The 18,325-nt window shown below is 44.8% G+C and overlaps 1 protein-coding gene across 1 annotated transcript in view; it reads right to left on the bottom strand.

Annotated features, from left to right (window-relative positions):
• Positions 1-18,325, bottom strand: part of LOC118402172 (partitioning defective 3 homolog) — a 257,768-nt gene that overhangs the window by 61,065 nt on the left and 178,378 nt on the right. Inside the window, 4 exon segments of the mRNA XM_035800167.2 lie at positions 5,189-5,437; positions 10,981-11,088; positions 14,814-15,048; positions 15,250-15,480. Coding sequence (XP_035656060.2) covers positions 5,189-5,437; positions 10,981-11,088; positions 14,814-15,048; positions 15,250-15,480 — 823 coding nt within the window.

Below are 18,325 nucleotides of genomic sequence, written 5' to 3'. Positions count from 1 at the left end.
CTGGCAGACTCATTTTACGCTGCACAGTTAAATTGACATTTTTGATGGGCCGTAGTTTTTGAAAGCGAAGGCAATTAGAAAATGAATTCCGCAGTATATTTATGCAGCTGCAGGTTTGTTTTCCTTCTCAGTCAAGCGGCCAAAAGGGCGCTGGGAGATTTTATAGCTCTGAGAGGAATTAAAAAGAATATTCCGTCTCTCTCATTTCGAGACAGACTCGGGCAGTTCAGACAGCACATCTCCCCCCTTGGTATGATAATAATAACACATACTGTAAATACTATAGGGCCATGGACATGAGTCGGTCACATACTGCGGGTCATATCAATTACTTCATCTATTTTATGACATTAGCCCTGAACTACATAGTAGAAGTTATACTTGGAGCATAGAGATATGGTCAAAGGTAGTGCACTACTTAGGGAATAGGGTGTCATTTGGGATGAAGCAAGGATAAAGGCGTTCACATGCTTTCCAGCCGAAACCGTTCGGTAGTGTGTGGAAACCCCTTCGGATTGGTGGATTTGGTTATGTCAGCCACACCGGTTGCTGACAGGTGTATAAAATCGGGCACACGGCTATGCAATATCCACAGACACACGTTGGCAGTAGAATGGCCCGTACTGAAGAGCTCAGTGATTTTCAACGTGGCACCATCATAGGACGCCACCTTCCCAACAAGTCAGTTCGTCAAATGTCTGCCCTGCTAGAGCTGCCCCCGGTCAACTGTAAGTGCTGGAATTGTGAAGTGGAACCGTCTAAAAGCAACATTGGCTCAGGAGCGAAGTGGTAGGCCACACAACCTGACGGAACATGACTGCCGAGGGCTGAAGCGCACACTACCGAGTTCCAAACTGCCTCTGGAAGCAACGTCAGCACAATAATGGTTTGTTGATGAATCACGCTTCACCGCCTGGCAGTCCAACGGAATAATTTGGGTTTGGCGGATGGCAGGCGATCGCTACCTGCCTGAATGCATAGTGCCAACTGTAAAGTTTGGTGGAGGAGGAATAACGTTCTGGGGCTGTTTTTCAGGGTGCGGCCTAGGCTCCCTGAGTGAAGGTAACTCTTAATTAACGCTACAGCATACAATGACATTCTTGATGATTCTATGCTTCGACTTTGTGGCAACAGTTTGGGGAAGGCCCTTTCCTGTTTCAGCATGACAATGACCCAATGCACAAAGTGAGGTCCATACAGAAATGGTTTGTCAAGATCGGTGTGGAAAAACTTGACTGGCCTGCACACAGCCCTGATCTCAAACCCATCGAACACCTTTTGGGATGAATTGGAACACGAACTGCGTTCCAGACCTGATAGCCAAACATCAGTGTCCAACCTCACTAATGCTCTTGTGGCTGAATGGAAGCAAGTCCCTGCAGCAATGTTCCAACATTGAGTGGAAATCAACTCCTTATTAATGCCCATGATCTTGGAATGAGATGTTCAACGAGCACATGTTCACATACTTTTGGCCATGTAGTGTATTATGCCGACTGTGTGACATTTTTGTTCGTTTTGGACTTGGATTTTTTGGCCGTTTGGGCACATAACATTTTCTTGGAGGCAAGCCGAAGTCTATGCCCCTTCGTCGATGATTGGTCAATAGTAGGGATTCTTTAATAAAGTGTATCATTCAATGAGAGACTACTTGTTTTCATGCACATTTATTTATTGAGAAATATTGGTCCAAACATCGAAGATGTAAAATTGAAACTAAGATCCTCTTGGCAAAAACGTCAAAATGAGTGACAAGACTTCTTGAGTTATTTCGGACTATTTTGAGGAAGTGTATAATGGCTACGGCGTCTCAAAACAGACAAACGGTACTATTGACACTTTTCTTTTTTTCATTTTCAAGCGAAGGTCTTTTAATGGAGTATACGAGCACACTTGCTCAGTTAGCATCCAGCCGAACTGAAGCATGCTGGCGCCTTCAGGCTTACCAAAGACGATTCTGCCTGTGCACAAGCTACCAGGGCATGTATGCTCTCCTTTCCCCGCCAGAACTCTTTCTTTCTCCCTCTCAGCTTCCTGTTCTGTGTATAATGTCCACAGCAGCAAGGCTCTTATATCAGTCCTTACTGCCATACAGGACCTTAATGACAAACATTCCTGCTACTTGACTTGGGAAAAGCTACAGGGCTCCCACCTCTCCCTCCTATGGTGGGCTGTTAATAAACTCCCTGCTCTGTATAGAAGTCCTGAAGGAAACACACTTCCTGGTTTTCTCCAGTTAATATAACAACCTCCCCCGAGGTGTATTTTCTTATAGTTTGAGGTCTACGCAAAAAACCTAACATCTTAGATGTGTTTATTGTTACATGTACCAATTTTCAACAGAAAGTTACTGACACAAACGCTTGTTTAAATCTTAAGTAAATGTTGCCCAGTATTGAGTAACAGATATATAAACACGAATTCTATCGCACCAGTTCTGCTTGACATGTGCAGTGCCCCTTGGAGCATAGTGTACAGTAATCAAGTTGAACTGACGACATATAAATCCCTATAAAGAAACAGGAAAGTAGTCCAACTTATACATCTTCAACTTGCAATAAAAATCCTCTACTTCTAAAAATTCCCATGGTGTAATACACTGTGCCTCTACTTCTAAAAATTCCCATGGTGTAATACACTGTGCCTCTACTTCTAAACATTCCCATGGTGTAATACACTGTGCCTCTACTTCTAAAAATTCCCATGGTGTAATACACTGTGCCTCTACTTCTAAAAATTCCCATGGTGTAATACACTGTGCCTCTACTTCTAAAAATTCCCATGGTGTAATACACTGTGCCTCTACTTCTAAAAATTCCCATGGTGTAATACACTGTGCCTCTACTTCTAAAAATTCCCATGGTGTAATACACTGTGCCTCTACTTCTAAAAATTCCCATGGTGTAATACACTGTGCCTCTACTTCGCAGTGGCATTATTTCCAAACGCTTTCCAAGGGAATAATGATTTTCAGAAATCAAATCAAATCTGCGTTCAAAATGGCACCCTATTCACGAGATACTGCACTACTTCTGATCAGGGCTCTTTGTCAAAAGTAGTGCACTATATAGAGAATAGGGTGGCATTTGAGACGTGAACACATTTCTAATAAAGTTGTAGGTTTGTGATGGTACATCTGCTTATGATTAATGTCTTCGGGGGGAGGGGCAAGTCTTTCACAAACCTCATCTCCCCCCAAGAGATGCACAGCACAACAAAACAATGTCCGCTCTAACTTGAAAAAAAAAAAAACAATACCATTACCACCTGTGACCCGACATAATGCTGAAGTAGCACCGAAGAGCCAAACGCAAGCAAAGATGAAACCGATTGCGCCAGTGGTTCTGATGCAACGGGGTCATGAACACGCACCATGTCCCAGACTATGTTTATTGAACGAGTGCTCTGTGGTATTGCTAGTCTCTTAACAGACGCAGTGCATGGGAATGCTATTCATTCCTTCTTCACACATCCCCTCTCTAGAACTATATCCAAACCTTTACACTGCGGCAGCACAATGAATTATACATCAATACTACGTACAGTATTAATACATCTACACACATCTGAGTAGAGGGATGTGAAATAACACCCAGGATAACTGTATTCACTCTGGCTTGGGAAATCATCCCAGGTTATTCATCTGTACTGTGCTCCAGGCCATACAGTTCTACAGTGGAATAGTGAGGCTTCGGCTCAAATGGCACCGGGGCACATAGGGATCTGGTCAAAAGTAGTGCACTATATAGGGAATAGGGTGCCATTTGCTGTAGATAGAGGGCCTACGGGCTGATGGTTTCTCGTCACAGCCTTCAGTGTGATGTAAAGTACTGTCACTGCAGTGGCCCCTGTGTTCACTATGGCATCACAGGGACACTGACTATGAATGAATAACATAGTAGGAATAAAGATTTGTCAATATACGATTTGATGTATTTCATGTATGACCATTGCTGCGAAACCAATTTCCTCAGGGACAATACAGTTGAAAGTTGAAGTCAGTCTTGGGAATGGTGTGAGATGATTGACAGACAGCCAATCCCAAAGGAAAGTGAACAGTCAGCCTGAGGATATATGTTTCTTTATGTTTGCACCTCAAATTACACCTTTTATCCCTATTAAGTGCACTACTTTTGACTAGGGCCCAAGTAGTTCCTATTCCCTATAAATGCCGAAGCAATCTATGTAGGAAATAGGGTGGCATTTGGGACGCATACTATGACATGAACATGTAAGAGACGGGGGAAGTAGATCAGGAGAGCAGAAGAGAAAATGTAGAAATGCTGCCTTCCTTACCCCCCCCCCCAGGAGGAGCAAGGTAATCACCAGTGAGTCCCAGTCAGTAGAGTGGTGACATTTAACTGCCTGCACTTGTCTTCCTGGGGTGAGATTTGATGGCTGGACTAAGACACGAGTCAGAGTATATCAGCCTCCTATACTGTAGCTACTCAGTGCTAGGATGTAGAATACTTATAGATGAAAGTGAGTGACGCAGCGTAAAAATGTGGAGGTACTGTATGCGCAACGGTGTTTCTCCTAGCATTACTCAGGCACGGCAAGGCACGGCACGGCAAGGCACGGCAAGACGCTAATTCTCTCAGGAATGAGTTCTTCAACACCTCAGAGGCTTGAAGCTGGAATCCATAATGGTGAAACAGCCACGTCCGTTTGTGATATTACAACACCAAAGAAGTTACTGCAAACCATGACCACTGTTTTCCCCCTTGGCAATCACTGCAGGCGTGATAGCAGAGCACAATATGTACTGACTTTTAAAAAAAATAACATTTTGTGAGACACTTCTCATCTCGGCAACAAAAACAACAGTGGTTGGGCTGCCAGTGGCGCCGTGCCCCATACTGCAGATTCCATCTTTACATGATGGTCTGTCTATAACACAAGTATAAAACCAAACTGCCATGCAGAAGTGCTACTTAATAGTGCTTGATATTACTACCACTCTTCATTTCAGACCTGGGTTCAAATAGTATTTTAAATCATTTCAAATACTTTACCCGAGCTTGCCTGGGTTAATGGACCAATATAATAGTCTCACAATGGCAACCTCTGCCCAATCTGGCACTCCTGGCAGGCTAGAGACAATGGCCAAAGTATTTGAACGATTTGAAATAGTATTTGAACTCAGATCTGCTCCTCATAGCGTGGGATAGACCCTTCGAGCCCCTACCTGTCGGCGGAGGGAGGGCGTCCATTTGCATTGCGGGTTTTGCCGACTTGTGTGTACAGGGAGGAATCTTGATGGTGGTTGTCTCGGGGGCTCTGGGGCCGGCTGTGCCCGCTGTCCAGGGACGTGTCCAGGGGCCCGATGCCTGCGTAGGGGTGCTCCTCGTCTCGGCTCAGGTTGACATCTAGGATCTCAGCGTAGTCCCTCTCCCGTGCCTGGCGCTCCCGCAGCTCCCGGGTCTTAGCCTGGATCCTGGAGGAAAAGAATGTTTCATCATTGATTCCTCAAAAAGAAAACTGTGGATGAGTCCCCAATGGCAGCATACAGTACCCACGGAAAGTATTCAGACCCCTTGATTTTCCCCCTTGATTTTGTTACGTTACAACCTTATTCTAAAATGAATAAAAACATAAAAAATCCTAAGCAATCTGCACACAATACCTCATAATGACAAAGCAAAAACCGAAAATTTTGCAAATGTATTCAAAATAATAACCAGAAATACCTAATTTACATAAGCATTCAGACCCTTTGCTATGAGACTCAAAATTGAACTCCGATGCATCCTGTTTCCACTGATCATCGTTGAGATGTTTCTACAACTTGATTGGAGTCCACCTGTGGTAAATTCAATGGATTGGACATGATTCTATAAAAGGTCCCACAGTTGACAGTGCACGTCAGAGCAAAAACCAAGCCATAAGGTCAACGGAATTGTCAGTAGAGCCCCGAGACAGGATTGTGTCGAGGCACTTCCTTGAGCTGTCCGCCCGGCCAAACTGAGCAATTTGGGGGGGAAGGGCCTTGGTCAGGAAAGTAATCAACAACCTAATGGTCACTCTGACAGAGCTCCAGAGTTCCTCTGTGGAGATGGGAGAAACTTCTAGAAGGACAACCATCTCTGCAGCACTCCACCAATCAGACCTTGATGGTAGATTGGCCAGACAGAAGCCACTCCTCAGTTAAAAAGGCACATGACAACCCGCTTGGAGTTTGCCAAAAGGCACCTAAAGACTCTCAGACCATGAGAAACAAGATTCTCTAGTCTGATGAAACCAAGATACTGAACTCATTGACCTGAATGCCAAGTGTCACGTCTGGAGGAAACCCGGCACCATCCCTACGGTGAAGCATGGTGGTGGCAGCATCATGCTGTGGCATTGTTTTTCAGTAGCAGGGACTGGGAGACTAGTCAGGATCGAGGCAAAGATGAACAAAGCAAAGTCTAGAGAGAGAGATCCTTGATGAAAACCTGCTCAGACTGGGGCGAAGGATCACCTTCCAACAGGACAATGACCCTAAGCACACAGCCAAGACAATGCAAGAGAGGCTTCGGGACAAGTCTCAATGTCCTTGAGTGGCCCAGCCAGAGCCCAGACTTGAACCCGATCGACCAAATCTGGAGAGACCTGAAAATAGCTGTGCAGCAACGAGCTTGAGAGGATCTGCAGAGAAGAATGGGAGAAAATCCCCAAATACAAGTGTGCCAAGATTATAGCGTCATACCCAAGAAGAACTGATGCTGTAATCGCTGCCAAAGGTGCTTCAACAAAGTACTGAGTAAAGTGTCTGAATACTTATGTACATGTGGAATTTCCATTTTTTATTTGTATTCAAATTGCAAAAGAATTATATAAACCTATGTGTCGATTGATGAGGGGGGAAAAAACAATGTAATCAATTTCAGAATAAACCTGTAACGTTACAAAATGCGGAAGAAGTCAAGGGGTCTGAATACTTTATATATTCTTCACCCTAGTCCAGAGCCCTATACAGGGAATAGAGTGCCATTTGAGATGCAAACCCTATTTTCACAGGCAGCTGCTGCTCCCCTCTCTAGAACACTTAAGATGTCTTTTAATAAACCCTCTTCTAGTGGAAAGCTTCCACGACTGCAATGAAGTACTTAGACAATCTGTGGAGGTTTAGGAGTAGGGTACCCTGGGAAAAGGTGCAGAGGCAGAAAATTCTACCTAATCAATGTCTGATCTATAATGGCAGAGTTCCTTTCCCAAGGACCAGTTGAGAGTTACAATTCCTCCGGCAAAACACATATTGATTGGTCAAGGCCAGAGGCCAGAGAAAATCTACCTCTGATTGACTGAGTGGATGAATTTACTCAGGTGAGGGTCAGGGACCAGGGCCTGCATTTCACAGATAGACAGAAAAACCTAATTGTTTTGTGCCGTCCAAAAGGCACCCTATTCCCTATATAGTACACGTGGCCTGGTCAAATGTAGCACACTATATAGGGAACATAGTATCATTTGGGACACAGACAAAAGGCAAGCATCTGTCTGGTGAATCAACTGTCTGGAATATAAAGTGATCAGATTTTATGTCACAGGATTACGTGTCGCTTATCCCACAGGACCTTCCATCCGAGTTTCCTTTCTTTCACCATGTTTTATCATTATTGTGTAGCTGTCAGTTGCCACCAAGGGACATTATCATTACACAGTGGACACAATGGCACATTGTTATGTGTGGAAGCTGAGGAAAGGCCACTCATCATCCCTGGTTCTGATGCCACCCCCCCCCCCTAGTATAAAATCCATTATAGCTCCTATACTCTATGCCAAGTACAGATGTTTCCATCTCTCATCAGGGCCAATCATTAAGACCTCGGAGGGTTTCCTCACAGAAACATATCAGGGCTGAGACCATTGTTTGGTCCAATGGTTGATCTAGCCCTTCTTCCTGCCTGGCCCTCAGGCTTATGACCCGTGTTGGCACTTGGCCTCATCTAGATAGAATATCTCATTGAAGGGTGTTGAGAATATTCTGCATTTTTGTGGTAGTAAGTAAACAAGAGGCGGCATTTAAGGAGGCTGTGCTGTAGCAGTGCTATTTGTTTAGAAGACGTAAGGTATTGACATTGTACCGGCTTTCACGTCAAGGCAGCTGCTTTTGTAAGGATCCAATTCACAGTCGGTCGCTCGAGCTAGCCTGCGTCGGAAATAGCGTCGGTCGACCCCTCCACCTCCTCTCAATGGAAAGGCGGCTGAGCCAAACAAAGCGAGGGAGCAGATTGGTATGTCTGCTCTTATCTTATCAGCAGCACCGTGCTTACCATCAGTAGCCCACTAAACACCCCCAACACAAACCTCGGTTTCCCCCCACGGTTTAAAGCTAGGTCTCTCAAGGACCCGTTTCCTTCTGGTAATATAGATATTCGCTGAGTCTACAAACAAGCTTTAGCTGGTGTCTGCACTCAGGGCAGGCTGCAGTGCTAACATCTTATAAGAGGCATAATGTTTCCATTAAGAAAATCCTCAAAATAGTCAAGAGACGGTTCAGTCTACTCAACGACGGCCTGGAATCTGCGATGTCTTCTCAATCTCATCAGGGAAAGATTATTGCCTTTTCGGATAAATATTTCCACCTATAATGACTTTATTTCCTTTCACACTTAAATGGGAAACCTGTTTCCTTGATGTATTATTTCATTATGTGGCTTAATGCACATTTCTTGGGGCATATGTAGATTTCCCAGCTGAGTGCTCGATGAGGAAATGCTGTCCGTCCTCCCTTCTCTTTCCCTCGTTCCCGGCAGTAAAGAGGCCCAGAGAGAAGCGAGGGGATGATAATTGCAAGTTGAAAGGCTGATAATTGGCAAAACTGTAATTATGTGCTCGGTGAGGTACTCCCTCCATGCAGTTAAAATGACTACCTTAGCTGTTCACCAGGTAATGGTTTGTAGAGAGAGAGAGAGGGAGGGTAGTTAGCACACTGGGAATACAAGGGTTTCATCAGGACAAAGAATGAAGCAGCATGACTGATGGGGTGGCAGGGAGCCTAGTGGTTAGAGGCATGTAGCCTAGTGGTTAGAGGCATGTAGCCTAGTGGTTAGAGCGTTGGGCCAGTAACCGAAAGGTTGCAGGATCGAATCCCCGAGCTGACAAGGTAAAAATCTGTCGTTCTGCCCCTGAACAAGGTAGTTCCCCGGTAGGCCGTCATTATGAATAAGAATTTGATCTTAACTGACTTGCCTCGTTAAATAAAAAATAATAATAAAGAGATATACCCATATGGACTGTACCTAGAGATCCATCTAGAGATTAGTAATGAATGTGATCAGAAATGTTCCATTGGTGTGCCTAATGCAGAGACCAATAGAACACAGTAAGGGAGACATACCTTCGATATTGGCCAGATTGGCAGATGATGATGATTCTCTATCAAGTCAAGTCCGATTTATTTACACAAGTGGTTTGATCATAATAAGTATAGTATTGACTTATGATCTACATAACAAGTGCATACATTCACCTTATTCCTTTCTGAATCCACAATTTGCGACACTTATTAGCCGAGAGCCCGAAGCAGAGAGAACCATATTGTTGATGGCGTGATTTCATAATGACAGTTCCTTTGATTTGGTCTCCATGTCCAAGTGATTGGCTGTGCATCACAGTAAGGGACAGCGCGGTAATGACAGCGTGGTAATGACATGGTACGTAGAAATCGAAGTGTGCCGTGATGAATGTTATGATTGCTACCCCGCAGCCAGGGCTCGAGATATCTGGGCTTGAAAAGAAGCTCTCATGTTGTCACAGATTGCCCCCAAACCTTTCACTCCTCCTTCAATAGAGGGTAAATCAAAGGAAACACTCAGTGCTTCAGTCGGGTGGTGTAAATCAAGCGCCAACCAAACACACCCTCTCTCTATTCTTTGTCCCGCGTCCCAAATGGCACCACATTCCCTATAGAGTGCACTGCTTTTGACCAGGCCCCACTATTTAGGGAATGGGGTGCCATTTGGGACACAAACCCCTGCCTCTAGTCTGTGTGTGGATGTAGCTATTAGTTGACCTGTGGGATCACAGAAAAGGACGAGGGTCATTGCCAGGGCAAGCAGAGCAGGCTCTGTCAGCGAGGTGTCCTAATAACGCAGACTTCTGACATTCCTACAGCTCTGGGTGGAAACAGAAGACATTGGTCGTGCTCCTCTGCTCAGACTTTGCACGCATCAACCAATGGTTGTGTTCCACGTGAGAGACTGTGCCGTTGGGCAGCAGATTTCTATAGCATTTGATGTGGTAAGCTGACACCCAAAATACCTAAAATACCAGTTTTGTTTTGCATCAATGGTACATTACAGTGATAGCAGTGTCTCGCGCAATATCCTATTAGCATGATTCACGGTAAGGAGACAATAGCGAAGCACTGCTAGAACAACAGTTTTGCTTTTGAGGAATCCATGGTTGTGTCCCAACTGCAATAGTCTTTCAGCGGAAACAGCACAGTCATACAGGAACCTTTCAAAAATAGGTGACATCACAATTGTCAGTCGCATATTGTCAAACCAGTTACGACTCAACATTTTTTTGCGTATGTAACTTTCATAATGTGAATAATTGCCCTCAAAACCAGTCTGAACTGTCTAGGAACGATGAGAAACAAATTCTAATATTGTGAAAAATAAGACTTGAATGCCATGACGGAGTCCCGAAAACACAAGCAGAGGAATTAATTAAACATAGTGTTGTAGTGTGTATATGTATATATATATATATATATGTGTGTGTGTGTGTGTGTGTGTGTGTGTGTGTGTGTGTGTGTGTGTGTGTGTGTGTGTGTAGTAATAGCTTTGGCATTTACAGTCTGGTGCCCAAATTACTGTCACATCCCCCACCTGCCACCTCCTTCATTCGGCAGTGTGTAGCTCGTAGCCTGGGGTTGGCACCAATGCCTTTCAGCACATACACACCAGTGTGTGTGTGGGGTCAAATCCCAGTCCCAGAGCAACACTGTGTGAGTGTCTCTCTGTAGACAGACATACAGACACTCACCTCTCCTGTTCTAGTTTCATCCTCAGTGTCTCTTCTTCTGAGGCTTGCAGCTCCTCCAGCCTCCCTTTGCGCTCTAGTTTCTCTCCGTCCTTGCGGTGTTTTCCAAACCTGAAACATTGGGGCAGCAGACAAAGAGTGCACCCCTGGTTAAAAGCAGCATACCATATAAAGGGAACAGGGTGCAATTTGACAGACCCCCCAAAAAAATCGTATAAATTACTAATGGCGATCAACTCTGTCATTCTCTCCAACTCCCTTCTAACAAACATGCCATCAAATATTTTGCTTTTAAATTGTACTTGACTGAGTTTTCCTGTGATCAGGTCTGAAGTTGACAGGAGACAAGATCATATTACCATCAAAGTAATTATATTCATGGGAAGGGAAATAGTACTAAACCAAATGGGAACTACTTGAAATTATATTTCAGCTTGATTGACTCCACATAAAAAGGCACCCTGTTGATTAAATTACTTTGCAGACCTTATTTATATGATGGACCTAGGCTTATTCAGAGGGAAATTGGCCTGCAGAGAGTTGAGTTTAATCAGCTATAAGGAAAACCAAGAACTTCTCAGCACACACATAGAAATAGAGAGATATATAGAACAAACTAAAGGAGCAAGAGAGAGTGAGTGACCGAGAGAGATAACGAAAGGAGAGAGAGGGTGCGAGAGAGATAACGAAAGGAGAAAGGGAGAGAGATAACGAAAGGAGAGAGAGGGTGCGAGAGAGAGAGAGATAACAAAAGGAGAAAGAGTGAGAGAGAGAGAGGGGGGTGAGCGGGAAGTCCATTAGTCCATTACCTGATAAATTGATCAACAAATGGCCTCAAATGTAGCATAAAGCCGTTGAAAGTGTTAATATGAAGTGCAGCCCTATCTATCACAGAGACAGCGGGTGACAGTTTCTTTCCACTCCGGTGACTTCCATTAAATCTCCTTAAAATCACCAGCCGCGTCCCAAATGGCACCCTATTATATACAGTATATAGTGCACTACTTTGACCAGAGCCCCTATGGGCACTGGCCAACTGTAGTAAACTATATATAGGGAATAGGGAGCCATTTGAGATCCCCCCCAGTCTCCTTCAGAAACACTGGCAGGAAGAACTAGTGAAACTTCCAGAGATCAGAACATTCATCATGACAGAGGGGCATTCAATATTCTGTGTACAGTTAAGCACAGAACCCTCCTATCCTCTTCCGACTTCTACACCACTTATAAGATGGGGATTTAACAAGAGGTTATTTTAGTTAAAGAAGCAAGCGACTGGGAAACTAACAAGTTCAAGGGCTCTGTTGACAACGCAACAAAAAAAGTATAAAGTGAAAGTGTCATAAGAGAAAGACAAATATTTGAGGTGTTTATTTCCGAATCTCTTAGAACGTCCATGAGAAGATTCCATGCTGTTTTGATATCAAATGCTAGGGATATGAGATGCACAGGACCAGTCATGTATTTCAAACTCATCTCAACAAGTATGTGTAACCTTTATTTAACAAGGCAAGTCAGTTAAGAACTAATTCTTATTTACAAAGACGGCCTACACCGGCCGAACCCGGACGACGCTGGGCCAGTTGTGCACCGCCCTATGGGACTCCCAATCACGGCCGGTTGTGATACAGCCAGGATTTGAACCAGGGTGTCTGTAGTGACGCCTCTAGCACTGAGATGCAGTGCCTTAGACCGCTGTGACACTCGGGAGCCCCAGGTAAAGTGATACGGTCTGGCTTGACAGCGGCAGCACTGTCAAAATGTCATTACAAGTCTCACTGACTCTAGCATAATAATAATAATATATGCCATTTAGCAGACGCTTTTATCCAAAGCGACTTACAGTCATGTGTGCATACATTCTACGTATGGGTGGTCCCGGGAATCGAACCCACTACCCTGGCGTTACAAGCGCCATGCTCTACCAACTGAGCTACAGAAGGACCATTCATTACCGATTAAGCACAGCTTCTTGAAACCTTTCATAAGCTACAGCACTGAAGGGAAGGGAAAGGAGACACCTAGTCAGTTGTAAAACTGAATGCATTCAACTGAAATGTGTCTCCCGCATTTAACCCAACCCCTCTGAATCAGAGAGGTGCGGGGGAGGGGGGCTTCCTTAATCGACAGCCACGTCATTGGAGCCTAGGGGAGCAGCTGTTGTGGGGGTTAAGGGCAGAATGGCAGATTCTTGCCGGATTGGGGATTCTTCACTTTAACATACTGTAGCAGTGAAAAAAACAACCATACTGATGCTGTCACGTGTGTGTTTCTGGGCAGTGGCCATCTGGAGGATGCTGCCAAGTGAGCAGATTGGGTGTTGCTTTGAGTCCAAGTGGTGATCAGAGTAGAGTAGGTGAGGGAGGCTGCTGTGGTCTAGATGGGGCTCTGATGGTAATGACCGGGCTTTGATTGGGCTGCAGTGTGTGTGTGTGTGCGTGTGCGTGTGCGTGTGTGTGTGTGTGTGTGTGTACGCGTGCGAGCCCAGTGAGATGAGAGGGTCTAACTAGCGTCTCGGTTTGAGAGCAGCGAAACACTCCAACCAGACCTGGGTTCAAATACTATTAAAAATCATTTCAAACTACAGCAGTAGTTATATAGGATGAGCCATGACTAGAATACAGTATATACATATAAAGTGGGTAAAACAGTATGTAAACATTATTAAAGTGACCAGTGTTTAATGACTATGTACATAGGGCAGCAGTGCAGGGTAGAGTACCGGGTGGTAGCCGACTAGTAACAGTTCAGGGTAGGATACTGGGCAGAGGTCAGCTACTGGGGATTGTTTAACAGTCATTGCCTGGAGATAGAAGCTGTTTTCTATTGTCTTGGTCCCAACTTTGATGCACCTGTACTGTCTCCGCCTTCTACAAGGTAGCGGGGTGAACAGGCCGTGGCTCTGGTGGCTGAGGTCCTTGATGATCTTCCTGGCCTTCCTGTGACACCGGGTGTTGTAGATGTCCTGGAGGACAGGAAGTGTGCCCCCGGTGATGCGTTGGGCTGCCTCTGCCACCCTCTGGAGAGCCCTGCGGTTTCGGACGGTGCAATTGCTGTACCTGGCGGTTGATACAGCCCGACAGGATGCTCTCAATGGTGCATCTGTAAAAGTTAGTGAGGGTCTTAGGTGCCAAGCCAAATATCTTCAGCCTCCTGTGGTTGAAAAGGCGCCGTTGTGACCATTTCCGGTTGTCAGTGATGTGCACTCCGAGGAACTGGAAGGCAATATTGAGCAGCGGTTTCACAATGCTTTCAGTCAATGAAAGAAAATGTTTAAGTCATTATCGAATGAAACCAAAAAAGGCAAAGCTCTGAAGTGCGTACTGTATGTGTGTGTTTGCAAACAACCACTGATAGTGCTCATCTCAATGGGAGGAGCACACCTCCGTAATGATTTGATCCTGCAGTTCCCTGGGACTATCGCAGACAAACAATTCGAGCTTCCAGCAACCTTTAGGCCAAAGACACACACACACACACACACACCCCCCTTTAGGTCAAACATCTGATCTGCATGTCTGCCAGGAGATCCTTCTCCTTCCCACTGGATCTCATTATTCTACACTGTTAGAAATCAGTCAGCATTCTCCTTGACACAACCACTTCAGCACACTATTCCTTATTTGCTGCACTACCTTTACAAAAGCAGTGCACTATACAGGGAATAGGGTGCTATTTGAGACAGAGCCTGTGTCAGAACCATTTAAGTAAATATGACGTTTGAATGTATCATTGGCATCCCAGACAGCTCAGATGAAAGGCATGACCCAAGGACCCACTGATAATGGTGGGTGAGACACTGGTAAAGGATGAGGGACAGTTTTTGTGTCTCCTACCTGAACATGTCGCCCAGTCCTTTCAGCATGCCTTTCTTAGCCCTGTTCTTGCTGTCCTTCTCTTTGTCCCGGTCTGGCTTCTTTTTGTCTTTCCCTCCTTTGTCCTTCTTCTTGTCTTCATTGGCGCGGTTGCCGTTGGCCAGCGGTCTCTCTGTGTTGGGCAGTGGGGTCAGGTCTGCCACAGTGGACACAGAGTCGCGCCCGGACCGAGAGCTCTCCTCGGTGTCCTCCTCCACTAGAGAGGTGGAGAAATGGAAAGAGATTTATACATGGGGTAATTATTAAGTCCTCAAATTCTGACCTTATTATGCAGGCATAACTTGAAATGCCGGGTAAATTCTTCAGGCAGAGATATCAACGAAAGATGTGCATTAACGTTTGCTCGACGGCTCCAAAGTAGTTAGATCTGTCCAATAGAAGTCCTGCTTCGTCTTACATGTCTCCATGCCCTCGTCGTCCTCCTCGGTGGCTGCTGGCCTGTCGTAAGACTTGTCAATAGCGGCCCGGAAGCTCTCGTTACAGCCCCGCCCCCTGATTATGCGTGGGCGTGGCCTGTGGAAGGGCATGTCACCGTTGAGCGTCACCTCGGCAACGGCGGTCTGTAAACTCTCCAGAGAGCTGGACTTCTTGAGGCCAAGGGAGGGACCCACGTCCCTGGTGGAAGACCCTACGAAGGAGCAACAGTATCCAAAGTTAGTTGATTGATAACACAGCTGTGAGTGAACTAAAGGAGCTTTTGTATTTGCAAATGCACTGTTTAACGAAAGCATTTTGTTATTTTACTTTACTGCCTGTGAGTTGAAATGAAAACTTGGATAGAGCTCATTTCCTAACATTATGTGACACAACCAAAACAGGTTAAGTTGCATTTGGAAAAAGAAAATAAACTCAATTCTGATACCAGAAAGGCCAAAAAAAGTATTGTTTTGTTTTAGAGAGTAGGTATAAAGTACATATTTTTTTCCATCACTCACAGGTTGAAGGGGTATTGTAGAGAAGGTAGAGCGGTAATGGAGGTGAAGAGAGAGGGTGCATCTGAAGTGACCAGGGCCCATATAAAAGTAGTGCACTATATAGGGAATAGGGTGCCATTTGGGATGCATGCAAAGAGAGGGATGGATTACCTCAGGGGAAAAGCTCAGCAGGCTCGCTCTCCCTCTAATCCCCAGGGTATACTGGAGCAGAGGTACCGGGTAAACAAGAGGCCCAGTGTACATCCCAAATGGCACCATATTCCCTATTTAGTGCACTACTTTTCACCCTATTAAGCATTTTCTGGGAAGCAGCTCACACTAATGTGGGTGGCCATGGATATGGTGGCTGCTTGCCTAGGAAGGAGTGGGAGTGAGGAGAAGTGGAGCGGAGAGGAGGAGGAGGAGTGGAGCGGAGAGGGGTGAAACCTGAACAAGCAGGGCTGGTGACTATTCATGTTCATCAGTCCTTCCTGTCCTCTTAACGTTTCACTGAAGCGGCAGCTGATAGGCTTTCATTCATCAAAACCCATTCATTTGGTTTTAGCGTTCAGCCAGAGGCCCCACCGCACGCTTTCCAGTCACACCTCAGCGGTAGTCTTCAAAATTACACCAACTCAGACCTCTGACAGACGGCGGGAGTCAAGAACAGCAGGCAGTGGTTTATTTGAGAAAGAGTTTTGGGCGTTTCAGAGAGTCAGACCTGGCAACCTCCAGCCTCCTACAGCTCTGCACTGGCATGTTTGTTTCATATATTCCGCCCTGGCAATTGAGCCTTACGTAAATACATGGCTGTTGTTTCAGATAGCAACCTCCAGCTTCTCCGTTTCTGCACTAGGCATGGTTGTAGGTTTCAGACAGTCATACCTGGCAACCGATCCTTCTACAGATCTGCACTGGCATGTTTGCATGTTTTAGACAGTCAGACCTGGCAACCCAGCTCCAACATATCTGTACTATCGATGCATGTTTGTACAGACTGACACCCTATTCAAACAGGAAAAAACCCGTGTCGTACAGAGATCTGAGATGGTGCCTTAATATAACAAATACAGCGATCAATCACCCTGCAGTCGACTGGCAGGTCGAACAGGGAATACCCTGGAAGCGTCCTAAACAGCACCCTTTACCTTATATAGGGCCCATGGAGCTCTGGTCAAAAGTAGTGCACTATGTAGGGAATAGGGTTCCTTTTGGGACGCAGCCCATTTGTGGCTATAGGACCAACTGAAGCTGCACATATCGAGTGCCTTCAGAGAGTATTCATGCGCCTCGACTTACTTCCCAATTTATTGTGTTACAGTCTCACACATCTACACAAAATACCTCATAATGACAAAGTGAAAACATGTTTAAAAATGGTTTGCAAATTTATTGAAAATGAAATACAAAAACATCAAATTTACATAAGTATTCACACCCCTGAGTCAATACATGTTAGAATCACCTTTGGCAGTGATGAATCTTTCTGGGTAAGTCTCTAAGAGCTTTCCACACCTGGATATTGCAACATTTGCCGATTATTCTTTTAAAAATTCTTCAAGCTCTGCCAAATGGTCTGGCCATATATGTTCAAGTAGATTTAGGTCAAAAATGTAACTCAAGACACTTAGGAACATTCACTGGTATTGGTAAGTAACTCCAGTGATTTCACATTGTGTTTTAGATTATTGTCCTGCTGAAAGGTGAATTAATCTGTCAAGTGTCTGGTGGAAAACAAACAGACAGATTTTCCTCTAGGATTTTGCCTGTGGTCAGTTCCATTCCACTTCTTTCTTTATCCTGAAAAACACCCCAGTCCTTAACAAGCATACACATAACATGATGGAGCCACCACTATGCTTGAAAATGTGGAGAGTGGTAATCAGTAATGTATTGGATTTGCCCCAAACATAAAACTTTGTATTCATGACAAAATGTTAATTGCTATGCCATTTTATTTGTCATTATTACTTTTAGTGCCTTGTTGCAAACAGGATGCATGTTTTGAAATATTTGTATTCTGTTTCCTTCTTTTCACTCTGTCAATTAGGTTAGTATTGCTGAGTAACTACAATATTGTTAATCCATCATCAGTTTTCCCCTATCACATCCATTAAACTCTAACTGTTTTAACGTCACAATTGGCCTCATGGTGAAATCCCTGAGTGGTTTCCTTCCTCTCCAGCAACTGAGTTAGGAAGGATGCCTGTATCTTTGTAGTGACTGGGTGAATTGATACACCATCCAAAGTGAAATCATTAATAACTTCACCGTGCTAAAATGGTTATTCAATGTCAGCTTTTTTTTTACCCATCTACCAATAGGTACTGCATCTCAGTGCTAGAGGCGTCACTACAGACCCTGGTTCGATTCCAGGTTGAATCATAACCAACCGTGATTGGGAGTCGCATAGGGAGGCGCACAATTGGCCCAGCGTCGTCCGGGTTAGGGTTTGGTCGGGGTAGGTTGTCATTGTAAATTAGAATTTGTTCTTAACAGACTTGCCTAGTTAAATAAATAAAAATTAATTGACAGATAATTGTATGTGTGGGGTACAGA

This window comes from Oncorhynchus keta, chromosome 23, assembly GCF_023373465.1.
Source record: "Oncorhynchus keta strain PuntledgeMale-10-30-2019 chromosome 23, Oket_V2, whole genome shotgun sequence".
NCBI lineage: Eukaryota > Metazoa > Chordata > Actinopteri > Salmoniformes > Salmonidae > Oncorhynchus > Oncorhynchus keta.
The sequence above is the reverse complement of the archived record's forward strand: the minus strand, read 5'-3'. Positions and strand labels throughout refer to the sequence as shown.